The 13,550-nt window shown below is 45.3% G+C and overlaps 1 protein-coding gene across 1 annotated transcript; it reads left to right on the top strand.

Moving 5' to 3' along the window:
• The first annotated feature begins 969 nt into the window (after nt 1-969).
• On the top strand, nt 970-12,854 carry LOC134466044 (uncharacterized). Its single transcript, XM_063219942.1, has 5 exons — nt 970-1,061; nt 5,990-6,067; nt 10,900-11,159; nt 11,344-11,878; nt 12,235-12,854. Exons 1-5 carry the CDS (start codon nt 970-972, stop codon nt 12,629-12,631), a joined length of 1,362 nt encoding a protein of 453 aa, XP_063076012.1. The 3' UTR covers nt 12,632-12,854.
• The last annotated feature ends 696 nt before the right edge of the window (nt 12,855-13,550 follow it).

Raw genomic sequence — 13,550 nt, 5'->3', positions numbered from 1 at the left:
AGCTGTCAAAAATCTACTTGTACGGAGGGAAATGCACCTTTGTGATGACCACAGGTATCATGGGACATCTTCATGTGCTCAACAGTCATTGGGTAACGTAGCCCGTCAGCCGTGGCCATTTGCATAACTTTGGGAGAGTTCAACTTTTTGACGTGCCACCGGACCCACGCTCACCGTACCGGAATCCCAACATGCTTTGGTAACGACTGTGATGGAGTAACCATCATCAGGGATGTGGGTGTGTTCTGACTGTCACGTCGCCAACCAGCCTGGCTCTTTGGTGTAGCAGTCAGAGCCCCAGTTTACTACCCCAGAAGGTCTGGGTTCACGTCCCAGCTGGGCAACTCTACTACCCTTCGCTGCAAATGGTGTCAGAAGTGGGATGGCAACCGTGAGACCGTCGGTCAGTGTTGCCAGATTGCACGGGTGCCCGCCCAATTGGGCTTCTTGGGATGAGCGTCGGCGGGCTAAAATGGGAAAAATTGGCCATTTGGCGGTTTTTTAAGCCGTTTTGGGCCCATAGAAGTCAATGTAATTTGTTGAATTTGGGCGGAATTTAGCGCATTTTGGCGGTTTTTGAGAACCTTTTGGGCGGGATTTAATCAGACACCTTTGGCAACACTGCCGTCGGTACCCATTGTGTGTGAGCTGTACCCATGTGAGGGACCCCCAGGATTGGTGACCCCAGTGATGGGTGAAGCATTGGTGATGGGCAGTTGCGTGAGGTACACCATGAGGGTGTGAAGCGCACGGATGTGCTACCCGAAGGTGAAGCCAGTGTGATGGAGTAACCATTACTAGGGATGTGGGTGTGTTCTGACTGTCACACCAACGGTTAGAGCCCCAGTTTGCTACCCCAGAAGGCCTGGGTTCAAGTCCCGACTGGGCAACTCTACTCCCCTTCGCTACAACGACGATCTGCCGCATTTCATTGAAAATGCGTTGGTACAACTTTTGTCAAATTGAACAATGGACGAGCACCGTAAGAGCTTCACCAACGCCCTCAGCCCCTCCTACGTCCTCCCCAGCAGAAGGACAATATCTCAGAAATGCCGTGACCTGTACGGGAGGGAGGTGGCGTCACTTCAAGAGAGGGTAGGCAAAATGTCCGCTGGCTGCCTTACCATGGTCTGCTGGTAGTGTTGCCAGATTTTCTACGAGAAATAAGTGGCTGATGTCATTAAAACAAGCCCAAAAGAAGCGGCCAAAGGGGTGGGTCGTCAGTCGCGTGCCTAGTTAGGGAAGACCTTGCTCTGCCAACGTTTTCCCCGGCATGAACGGCCTGTTGAGGGCCATCAAAATGCCGTGTACAGACCAGGAGCGAACGAAGCAACGGAAGTCATTATTTCTCTATGGAGGGCACGCGACCTGCGCTACCAAAGCGTATTCGCCAGGAGCGAAGCTTCTTGCGTGACCAGAGCGAATTTTGACGATTAAACTAAAGCCGGGCATACACTGTGCGATATTTTCACTCGTGGGTCTTAAAGGATTTATCCGGAGTTGGAACAAGTTTGCCTGATTTTTGCATGTTTGGGATGAAATACAGTCACTCTAGAGCAAAATCAAGGCAAAAGGATGCGTTTTGAGAAAGTTTGATAATATCACGTTAGCCTCGTTAGCCATATCAGCTATGCAATATGAAAGATGCGGGCATCGTTTTTCGGCAGTTACACACATTTCAAAAACACAACATTTTAAAGTCTTGCACAGCTCAAAACAACGTCACACGTACCTCATAATATGTTGAGGGTATCCACACATAAACCGAAGTGTCCAAAGTCCTTCATGTATTCTTGAAAGGTCTGCAGAATGTGTTTTGTGAAGCTACTACCTTGAGAATATCTAAATTACGGTCAAGACAACTATTTGACACTAAAGCCCACCAAGTAGATTGCCGAGTGCGTCGCACCATCAGCTATGATTATTTCCATAGCGAGTAACCACAGCTGATGGTGCGACGCACTTGGGATAAAAATAATCAATATTTAACTAAATACTGCATAGGATCACTAGATGTAGGCTACTCCATATATCAATGTGACATCTAGTGATCCTATGCAGTATTTAGTTAAATATTGATTATTTTTATTCGCCAAGCTAATTACCCTTTATCTATCTATGTCTTTCTAGTGAATCCTCTGTTCCAGGATAGTGCATGTATCTTGTTTACAGCTATATGATGATCCTGATGTTTTTAACTTATAGAAACAAATCTGCCATGTTGCTATACAAGATGGTTAGTCTCAGCACTGCCCCTTGTGGCTTGGAGTAGACCTAGTGGCTCTCATCAGAGACGGTCTTATACGAGACGAATCACTCATGAAACCTTCCATAGGAATGAACGAGAGCATTTGGCTACGCGAACATGGCGTTTGCCGGCTTCACTCCCACCTGTCCGGTAACGAGAGCCAATTGCTTGCTGAGCTGCGCTGTCACTTATCCAATCGTCTCGACGCCTCGACGCAAGTGCAAACGTAAACCTTTACGACTGCTCGTACCTAATCGGTTTGTTTGCTGGCGGCCGGCCATGTGGTTTGTTTGCCGTCCGTGTAAACTTCATAGTGAATTGGGCAGAGAGCGCAACTCGACCATTAATCACCTTTCTGCGCCCATCCAAAATGCAGGTGCAAGACAAAGGGACAGATAGGCTATAATCACGGAAACAAAACCGGCCGTGTGCATACATGTGCACACCCGTTGTGGTTTTTCTTATGGTTGAAAACAAACAAGTAAGAAAAAGCAAAATGTCTGCAAGACATTCAAAAAGTCTGCAAGACATTCAACTTTGATCAGTTTACCTTTTTTTTTTCTTAGGCTATATTTTTCACCGTTGGTCATAGCTATTATCAGTTTAGGCAACAACATGATATCACAGTTTAAAACACCAATTTTGAGGCAGGCTAGCCTACATCATTAATTTATTCAATAGCCTATTTTTTTATTACTGATGAGCAGGGACGACCATTGTGCTTACTGCTTTGGCTATCAGAAAATAAATCCAGTGTCTTTTCTGTACGATGACCGGAGAATGGATGCCCGTTTGACAGCCGGCCGGAAGAGGTGAAGTCCACGCAACTTGCTCCCACCTGCCGCAAAACAGAACGTTGTCGTGGAATGTGGCGCATGCGCAGATCAAAAATAGCATAAAGAAAAACGCTGTTTTAAAGCGTTACTTTCATGTTTCGGTCATTCTAAGACTGCCATTAAACCCAGTTTTTCATTGTGATTCCAACCATATGAGTTGTGTATCGCTGTGTTGTCCCACTGTCACACAACATTATTTCCCCCATTCATTCTAATATACCCCATCACTGACTAATCTCAAATAGTCAGTTTGAGGCGTAGCCAAGATGGCCGCCGAGTGATGGGACTTATGGGAACAGACTTTGCTCTCATGGCCCAGGGTACTGCACCTGAGGACACTCATATAATTAGATGGCTGTTTGTTTCTCTTACACACCCTGATGAAGGCCACAGCGCCGAAACGCGTTGGTGTTTTTTAATGCATTTGCCCCTTAAATAAAGTTTGTTTTTTTACTACATTAACCAACTGAAGTGCCTGGACCAAGGATTTTTTTCCTTTTGTCTTTTTTGAAACATTGAACCCCTTCCAAGAGCACCAGTTGGTTTTGTTTGAGGGACACTAGAAGCGCTCTACCAACTCTTTTGCTGACTCTACTGATGTTTGAACGAGAGCTCACGGACTCACTGGATTATGACGAAATCATCGCCATATTCAATTCCACCAAGCCAGCGACCCCACACTCCCACGACCAATGCTAAAACAAAACCTGTGGAAGATGATGCTACAAGATAAGACACTTCTACTACAGTATGATCAAATGTTGGAAGCCCAACAAACAGCAACACACCACAAAAACAAATACATAGCGGAAACAAAAGCTCATTGTCACACCAAGAAGGCACTAGAAGAAGCAACTAAACAATCGGACCACTACAAGAGCATGGTAGAAGATATATTCCAAGAAACCACAAAAGGTAATGTAGTGGGCGAGACCGTTACAGGAAGTAGTTCGACTACGCCACCCCCGGGGGTGGAGCCCCCGGAGGAAAGGAATTAGGGGTAGTTACAGATACCCCGGACCAACACACAATGTACCCGCACAATAGATTAGATAGACACAGGTTCGTGCACAATGGAGGCAGAGTCAGTGGTGACAATTAATAATTAAAATCTTTATTATTATTTTCAGTATAAAAAAATATGGTTGTCACTCTCTGTAATAAATATAAAAAGTTACTCACAATTCACAAAGTGCAGTGGGGTGGGTGTGCTGTCGCAATCACCCGCAGATCGATAAACACTTGCCCCAAAGTATGTTCACGTTCACAGTAAAGTGCAGGGGTGGGTGTGCTGCCACCACACCCGCGGATCTGTAAACACCTGCCCCAAAGTATGCTCACTAATTCACAATAGACAACACACCTGGTAGACCTAAGGCCTTAGAACCCACACTCAGGTTGTCAGTCTTTGCCACTAGGGGCTGGCACGGCTAACAATAGGGCGAATGGCATACCTCAGGATTAACAAAAGAAAAAGTAAAGAAATAGTTCACAACAAAAAGAAATAGTTCACGGCAAACAGAAACAACAAGAAATCACAGCAAACCATGCAAAATAAATAAAAATCCAATAAACACATGCAGTTAAATAAGAAATTAGATAATTGAATGAAATAATGAAAAAAAAAGAAAATTAGGCACAGCAAACGAAAGAAACGAAAATCAAACATGAGGTAAACCAACCCCAGAGGCTCAGCTCAGTGCAGTCCCCTAGGTATCCCCACACTCACTCGTCACTACCTACACACACACTCACACGCACACACACTGTGGAATGGCTCACACACCAGCTCACACCGAGCCGAGCGCCCACACACACACACACACACTGAACCAAAGCGCGCCAACGCACACACACACACACGAATGTCCAATTTCCCGAGGCCGGAGCAGCAGCCGAGATACGGGTTCCCGGCTTCCAGAGGCACCACACAACCGGGTCTAAAAGTCGCCGCTCGTGCACCTAAACGCGTGGTGTGTCTGACCACGGCCACACGGATACAACCTGCGAGGGAGGAGGAGAGCGTTAGCCAAGCTAGCAGGACACCCACTATGACACGATTCTGCTGCCGAGAGGTTACCTTACCCGGAGATGAGGGTGCACCGATGCGCGATTCTCACAGTCGGAGTGCCAATACAGAGGTACACGGCCGAGGCGCCGGTAGCGACCACACGCTGAAACCATAATAATGGCCGTCGTTAACAACCATGGTAAGAAAACAAACAGTCAGGGCTGGGTAAAGGCATAAGCTAACCCACTATAATACATATCCGGCGTGCAGGAGACGGGAAAAGCGCAAGATAACCGTTGGTATTGTCCACCGAAGTCCTTGCCAGTGGAGAAGCAAGAGATCACTCTAGCCAAGTAAGAGACGCCAAGTTGGAATCACAACCTATAGAACAGCAGACGCGAAGTTAGCCACTAGCTGCTGGCTAGCACATAAACAGCGACAAGAAATGGTCCACATACTCACGAGGACAAGAAATGGTCCACATCTCCTAGATCTGAACTGGACACCGCACTCCTCTCGACGGCGAGGGGAGAAGCAACCACAGCATTCGCCGGTGGCGATGAAACGCGCAAAGGGGGACTTTGCAGGCTTACCGAATACTAGCCACTGGCAGTGTTTATGAAGAGACTTCCCATAAGCCTCTACGCTGCGGCGTGGTGACGTGTGCCGCAGCGTCAGACTTTCCCTTAAAGGAGCAGCGCTCCACTACAGTAACCCAAAACGCAACCATTCCAAATAACATTTGACACACACACACACACTTAGGCCCATTTCCCATTCTGATTTTAAGTTGAAGCTGGCATTGCTGACTGTGTTAGTCTGGTATTTATCTGCTGCCGTTGATGGGCCCTGGGTCAGAACTTAAGTGTGTCTGTGTGTGTACCTGTGCGCAAGGTGCGACATGGCCATAGTGGAGCACGTCAGGGTTGGTTACCTGTATGATCCTGCGAACATCCAGCCACTGCCCCCGTTGTAACTACCAGCGTTAACATAGGGAAAAGGATTAACTCTGATATGGCTGACCTAAGGCTACCTACTTATGCCTGTGTGCGTGCGTGCTCCAGGTCTAAGCTGTTGAATGACTGGCAGGGAATGTAGTGATAGACAAGACAGCTGCAGACACAAGTAGCAGCAGCCTACCTGAAGGACAGGGTGGTGTTTTGCCGTGTGTGAGTGAGAGAGAGAGTAAGTCGGTGTGAACTTGTTTAATGTGTTTTTGGTGATGGCATTTTGATTGAGCTCTGTTACAGGTGGCGCATTGCGCACGAGTCATTTAAAATAACCAAAACAACCAGACAAGTTACATAATTTAGTGAATTGATGCGTTTGTAAATATATAATAATAGTGTATTTAGTTAGTGTTTATTGTGGTTGCCTTTTTTAAATTGGCCACAGTAGGCCCAAGCTTATGCTACTGGCTGTTGAAACATGTATATTTTTTATCAGCTGTAATAAAATTAAAAACATAAAATAAAAACAGGTTGATTGTGCCGTCTTTCAGTGTAGGCTACCTAACAAGTAGCCTTAATAAATGTGCTGTTTTTTCAACTGAGATCGTCTCTGGGCAGTGTATTAATAGTAGTAATAGTATTGTTGATGTTTCCATTATTTTTTATAATAGCATATGTTATAGTGTCAATTATTACTATGGCCCACCCTTATTATACATTGGCCCGTCCATAAACTGCTGTCTGGATCCACCACTGTGTATGGGTCCATTTCAGAAAAGAGGGGAACAGCATGGCAAAATGTTCTGTCTGTATAAAAGAAAACAAAACAAAAAACATGTCTTTTCGGTCAGGATCAAGGAATACATACATTTTGAATATTCATGAACTTTTGAGTGCGCGCGCAACCAGGTATTCCAAAATGCTAGTCGGCTAGGTGTTCATTGGAAGTGCCATTGGAGCCCTGTACAGTGTATGACAACCTGTTGTCTTCTTGGTTGGTGGTTTTATCCACTTACTCGCACGCTGTAATGTTGGTGGCACCGTTTAGAAGAACATACTATCATGTCGCTCGGAATTCTTTGCCATGTGCTCTGAAAAACGCTATATTGTGCTGCAAATTGTTAGCCACTGCTGACAAGGCGGGGCTTCGCGGTCGGCGGCAGCCTGTGATTAAGTGCATTCGATTTCGCATCAACGCATGCATGCGCATGAAGACAGCAATGCACCCTGGATCAAAATGCTGCATGACGGTTAGATTTCCTGTCAAACTTCGAAATTTCGTCGACGTTGCGTTGACGAGGTGACATGTCACATGGTGTCAAATTATCGCGGGATGCATGCTACTGCAGTCAGATCTTGCAACCTCTGCAGTTGCTTATCCCCTTCAACGCTCGTCAGCGGACTGCCTCCGAGGTCACGCGCCCATGAACTGGTTGGTCAACAACTCACTCACGTGTGTATATGGGTCTTGTCTCACACCTCTACACAAATTTGCGCAGGTCCCCACTTCAGCTCCTCCTCATTGCCTGTCCCCCCACTCCTCACACGTGGTGTGTTAGTAGAGCAAACTGGTGCGAGCTCATCGTCTCGTTCATATTTGTGGCCGACTTTAGATGCGCTGTGTTTAATAACACCCACATTGTGACAAGTTCTCGCTGATGTGCCTTTTGCAACGTCGACGCTCGCAACAAAGTTGTATGCGCCTATTGTTTGGAAGCTGCCTTAACTCAAACTGCCTCCTCACGTGTGATTGGTGTGATACAATATAAATTCATTTACAAAGCATAGGAATTGATTCCGATGTACTCACGTATATTATCCCAAAATGGAGTTGGTAGCAGTACAGAGACCACAGAAACCGCAACAACAACCAGCCGAGAAGAAAACAGGTTCTAACCAAGCACTACGCTGCTCCAATGGAACTTCCGATGTTAAACACCTAGCCACCTAGCATTTTGGAATCTCTGGCTGCTTACGCATTCGTTTGTGTACAACCAGTCGGAACCCATGTATAACCAAGGACAGTAGAGACAGGAGGGGGGTTCCCCCCCTTCCGTGGTGCGGAGTTTTTGGGAAATTAAGGTCAAATTGGGCCATTCTAGGCGTACACAAAGGGGAAAATTTACTTTTGACACCATAGTCTTAATGGGCAGTTTTCCCATCTTTACATTTGACAGTGTAGGCTACTTTCATTAAGGACCTTGCCGTTCTTTTCTTGATTTTTCCCAATGTCGCCAGCTTAGTCACCCTCATTGGGTTACAGTAATGCAGGCTAACTACTTTTTTGAATAAATGTAACTTAGTGTTGGCGTCACGATTACTATAGTGCAAATAAAAAGAGACCGCATTTAATAGTGCGACACTGCCGAGTAGCCTAGTGGATATTGTGAGAGAATTAGTGATAGAGAAAAAAAACATGCCTTACGTTATGAGCCTATAGGCATATTTACAGTAACACACATGAAATGTAAGCTCGGCTATGCTGTCTCAAAACAGTGCGCTGCTCTTGCACAGTCAGTCGCAATGCGAGGCACTAACCACGGTTTTTACTCTCTGCATGACAGTATATGATGACAACAAAATGATGATTAAAAACTGAACATGTCCATGCGCAACATCCATACGGGTCTGCATACTCGTTCGCCAAACTCTCAAAACAAGCGACAGACACGCACACGCACACACACACTGGAGACAGGAGAGGAGGAGCGCTAGTTGACAGTAGGGGTTGCCAACCGTCCCTTGAAATACGGAATCATCCCGTATTTGGAAACAAAAGTACGGGTTCCGTATTGATGTGTAACGGGACGCAAATTGTCCCGTATTACCGTGAGAGTCAACACTAGGTTTCAAAATGTAAATGGGATGAATGAATAGGCTGCTACGTGCCGCTAGAAGGCATTTTACGGTAACATTAACATTCTATTCTTTCTCAGCCCCCCTTTCCTACTCTGTGACCAATGATCAGACAGCACACTCCCATCCGCGGGAAACTTAAACAAATCACTGCAGCGCAAACACCTAACAACGCTACGTAATGTACATACTGTATAGCTTTGGTGATAACTGACATTAAGCTATGGGTGACCAGGTCGAAACCACCGATGATCCCAATACTACTCCTCCGAAAAAAAAACAGAAAAGGCTGCAGAAATACAGGGCTGAGTGGGAGGAGGAAAATCCATGGGTAAAAAAAGTGCCTGAAAACATTTATAAGGCCAACTGTACCGTGTGCCACCGGGCATTTTCAATATCGCATGGCGGGCTGCATGACCTGAAACAGCATGCCTCTAGTGCCGGGCACGCAAACAATATGAGGGGCAAAAAACAAATGCAAACCCTGGACCAGTTTGTCGTCCAACAAGCGTCTCCAGAGGCAGACAAGGTATGTAAAAAAACATCTGGTTTGTTAAAGGCCACCACACCAGCGGCGATACGACTGTGATTAGGAGGAACAAATCTGGAGTCCATCTCAATAAGCCTCTATGATATACCGTCCTCGCCTAGTACAGGAGTGTCATGCAACAGCACAAGCCAATATACTTTTCTCATTTGCACACGGGATGTTGAACAATAAAAGTTCCCCAAAAGTTGTGCCTTGCCCTTGGCTGGCAGCGGGACATCATTTTCTCTACGGGGGTAGGGCACAAGGCATAAGGCGAGGACTGGAGGAGAGTAATTAGATGGATCCTTGCTACGTGCAGTGCGCAATTCTTGCAGAGTGATTGGCTATTTTACGGAGCACGGGCCAAGGGTGCGACAATGTGCCTAATCAAAGAGCGCTCATTGCAAAGAATGTCCTCGACCTCGATTGTCTAAATCGTCCATTTGTCTTTACAGAATGTACACACAAAGCCTAAATCGTGGGCTCTAACTGATAAGGACTGCGCTCGCTGGTATAAGTTGTGCCTGGGTTGTCTCCTGCGCAGCGCACAATCTTATGGTCACGATACAATGTGTAAACTAACGTCGAGCAATCATGATCCATTTGCATTCACAATGAATTGTGCTCAGAAGTTATTGGCCCTATATAACGCGAGCACGAATGAATAACAGCTGGCTAATTGCCTCACTGTCATGTCGGGGGGAAATGATGCGACTTCACCTGTGAGTTCCTATTTCCAATCGCAGCTGGTGTGTGTGGTGCCCATCCAATGAATGCGGCTATACTTGCATGGATGATATAGCCTGGAAAACCAGCGCCACCCGCTGGACGCCAAAAGGTTACATTTAGGCTGGTTTATCAGGCTATGCATGATATATTATTTTATGTTCTATGAAAAAAAATACAGTAAGCTAATGAATGAATAAGGCTACATGAAAACACACAAATAGAATACATAATATGGGCATACTTAAATACAAAAAAATAAATTTCTTACAAGATAGATAGATAGACAGACAGACAGACAGACAGACAGACAGACAGACAGACAGACAGACAGATAGATAGATAGATAGATAGATAGATAGATAGATAGATAGATAGATAGATAGATAGATAGATAGATAGATAGATAGATAGATAGACTAATGAGCAGGCAGTTATGCACAAACTATTGGCCTACAGTGGAATTTCTCTTCTCATTTACAGGTGACAGCTGCAGAAGTAGCACATGTCTACCATGCTGTTAAGCATGGCCTCAGCTACAACTCATCTGATTGCGCACATAAATTAAATCAAAAGACCCTGTCTGACTCTGCCATCGCTAAGAAGATGTCCTGTGGGAGGACAAAGTCTGAAGCAATAGTGACAGATGTTCTGTCCCCCATGGCAGTAGAGGAGGTTATCAAAGTTCTGAAAAATGATGGAAACCCTCTCCCATTCTCCCTCCACACCGATGCCTCTAATAGGGGTAATAGGAAGATGTTCCCCTTAGGCGTACAGTTTTTCACCCCTAGTGCTGGTATAGTCAACAAGGTCATTGATTTTGTGGAGACTGCAGATGAGACCGCAGATGGGATTGCGAAGATGTTACTCAGCTGCCTCCAAAACCTAGGTCTATCGCCGGAGCAAATCTCTGCCTTCAGTGCAGACAATGCAAACGTGAACTACGGCAGGCACAACTCTGTCTTCACCAAATTGAGGGAGGCCAACGATGGAATCCTGCGTGGCAATTGCCATGCACACATCATCCACAACACCTTGAAAAAAGCCCTTGACAGCCTCTCAGTGGATGTGGAAAACATAGTGCTCAAGGTGTTTGGTTTCTTTTCACTGTCAGCCAAAAGAAGAGAGTCCCTGAAAGAGTTTTGTGATGTTGAATTCCATGAAATCCTGCGTCATGTGGTGACAAGATGGCTATCTCAACCCTGCAATCACACGCCTGTTGCAGAACTGGGTTCCACTGAAGTCGTACCTCGTCAGCATTGGGGACGAATGTCCAAGGCACCTGCAGCGATTGCTGAGGTTGACAGAAGATGCTGCTGAAGTGGAAGAATCAGACACTGTCGAAGTGTATCTGCTATTCTGCAACAATGTCATGTCCCTGTTCGAAGAAGTGGTGAAGAAATTAGAAAGGAATTTAACCACAGCTGTGGACCTCTATGCCATCATGGAATCTTTCCTCAGAGGCCTGAAGCAGAGAAGAGATGATGAGTTCTACGGGTACCTGACCAAAAGAAGGCTACAGCGTCTCATACCATCTGATGCTGATGTTGCCAGGCAGGAGTTCAAAGCCTTCTTAAACCATGCCATCGATTACCTTGAGAAGTGGTTTGACTACTCAGACAAAAACTGGCTCTTCAACCTACAGCCCCTCTCTCTCACATCTGGCAAGATTTCTTTTGATGACCTTGAGAAGATCATTGAACAGCTTCGCCTGGTTGGCAGGTAAGAAGGAGGCAATTGCCAGTGTAATGATAATCCATGATGGCTATAGACAAATAAATACAATTGATAGAAATTATACACAAATAAATACATAAATACACACAATAAATATAGGCCCTATACATGTGCCATTTTTCAACTTCAATCAACTCAATCAGTTCATTATCTTTATATATAGATGGATAATAAATTAGACAACACATGTTGTTAAAATAGTATTCAAAAATATAAAACAATACACTGGATTTGCTTTGATTTTATTCACCACTGTCACAGAAGCCTAGGCATATATACAGTAGCTATATGTAAAACTTCAACCTTTGCCACTGATAACATTTTTTGCTCCCTTTTCGCAGGCTAAATCTCTGCATGGACAACGTCTATGAGGAGTGTGTGACTGCAAATGGCCTTTTGGCCCACCTCACTGCACCTCAGGAGGACTGGCAAAGCAAACAGACTGCAGAGAGGTGGATGCAGCTTCTCCAGGCAGCTGCCCTGCCCAACCTCCAGGCTGTTGCATCTTTTCTACTCAGCATCCCCTCATCTACTGGCTTTGTGGAGAGGATCTTCTCCCTCATGAATGCAAAATGGTCTGACGTGAGGAACAGATGTTCCACTGCACTCATCAAGGCAGAGCTCATTGTCAGCCTCAACTATGGCATGCCTTGCTCAGAGTTCTACTCAGCAGCCCTAAACAATAAAAGGCTTCTAGCTGCTGCAAGAAGCCAAAAGAAATACAAATGGAAGCAATGAGAGAAATGAGAGTATAGCAGCTCAGCATTAAGAAATAAAGAATGAAGAAAAAAATGCACAGCCACTTTCTGTTCCCGTGGTCCATTATCTTGCAATTGTTGTACGTGTTTTGTGTTCAAAATAAATTGTGAAAACTGTTAACTGTGGAAATGTCTCAGTTACATCATTTGCCCTAAAATTGGTTAAAATGCAGGAAATTGCTCCCTGAACCCCGCTTCATATTTTTGCGCGCCGCCCATAAGAGGTGTCCCTTATTTTTTCCCCAGAGAGTTGGCAACCCTAGGTGGTACGGTTCACAAAATGCACGGTTCGGTTCATATTGTGGTGACAAAGTCACGGTTTTCGGTTCTCTAAGGTTCTTTTTTTTTAGTTCATGATAAATGGTGCACTGACTAATAGAATCGGACTTATCACTAAATATCATAGATATGGTTTGTATAGGCTTATAATGTGAAAATGGTGTGATTTTAATTGTGTCATCCTCTGATTTGGTCTTATACGCCAATGTTTTAATCAGAGGGACTGGATAAGATACTCCCAGAATCATATTTTTCTGGGCAGTACATGAATTGCGGTTTGCGATGGATTGCACGGTTCGGTTCGGTTCGGTATGGGTGTAAATTGTACGGTTTCGGTTTTCGGTGCGGTTTGTGCCACCCCTAATTGACAGACCATTGACCATAATCTCCCAAAAATGTCTTGCGCAAGCAAGTCATACACCCGACTGTCCACACCTTTGGTTCTACTGACATTTCATGCGCGAGCTCACTGCCTCCATCAGGCCGATATCAAAACACAAACTCGCACATCGCTCATGACGAGGCAAACACACACACACACACAAACACACACAGGGAGACAGCTACTGGAGCATGAAAGCCAGCTGATTGACCATACCCATTCCAAAAATATCATGGGA

This window comes from Engraulis encrasicolus, chromosome 16, assembly GCF_034702125.1.
Source record: "Engraulis encrasicolus isolate BLACKSEA-1 chromosome 16, IST_EnEncr_1.0, whole genome shotgun sequence".
NCBI lineage: Eukaryota > Metazoa > Chordata > Actinopteri > Clupeiformes > Engraulidae > Engraulis > Engraulis encrasicolus.
The sequence above is the reverse complement of the archived record's forward strand: the minus strand, read 5'-3'. Positions and strand labels throughout refer to the sequence as shown.

Coding starts and splice junctions, on each gene's coding strand:
- LOC134466044 (XM_063219942.1), top strand. CDS start 970: ATGGACGAGCACCGTAAGAGCTTCACCAACGCCCTCAGCCCCTCCTAC. Junction 1,062..5,989: donor TCTCAGAAATGCCGTGACCT/GTACGGGAGGGA, acceptor CCTGTGCGCAAG/GTGCGACATGGCCATAGTGG. Junction 11,160..11,343: donor CAACGATGGAATCCTGCGTG/GCAATTGCCATG, acceptor TGTGGTGACAAG/ATGGCTATCTCAACCCTGCA.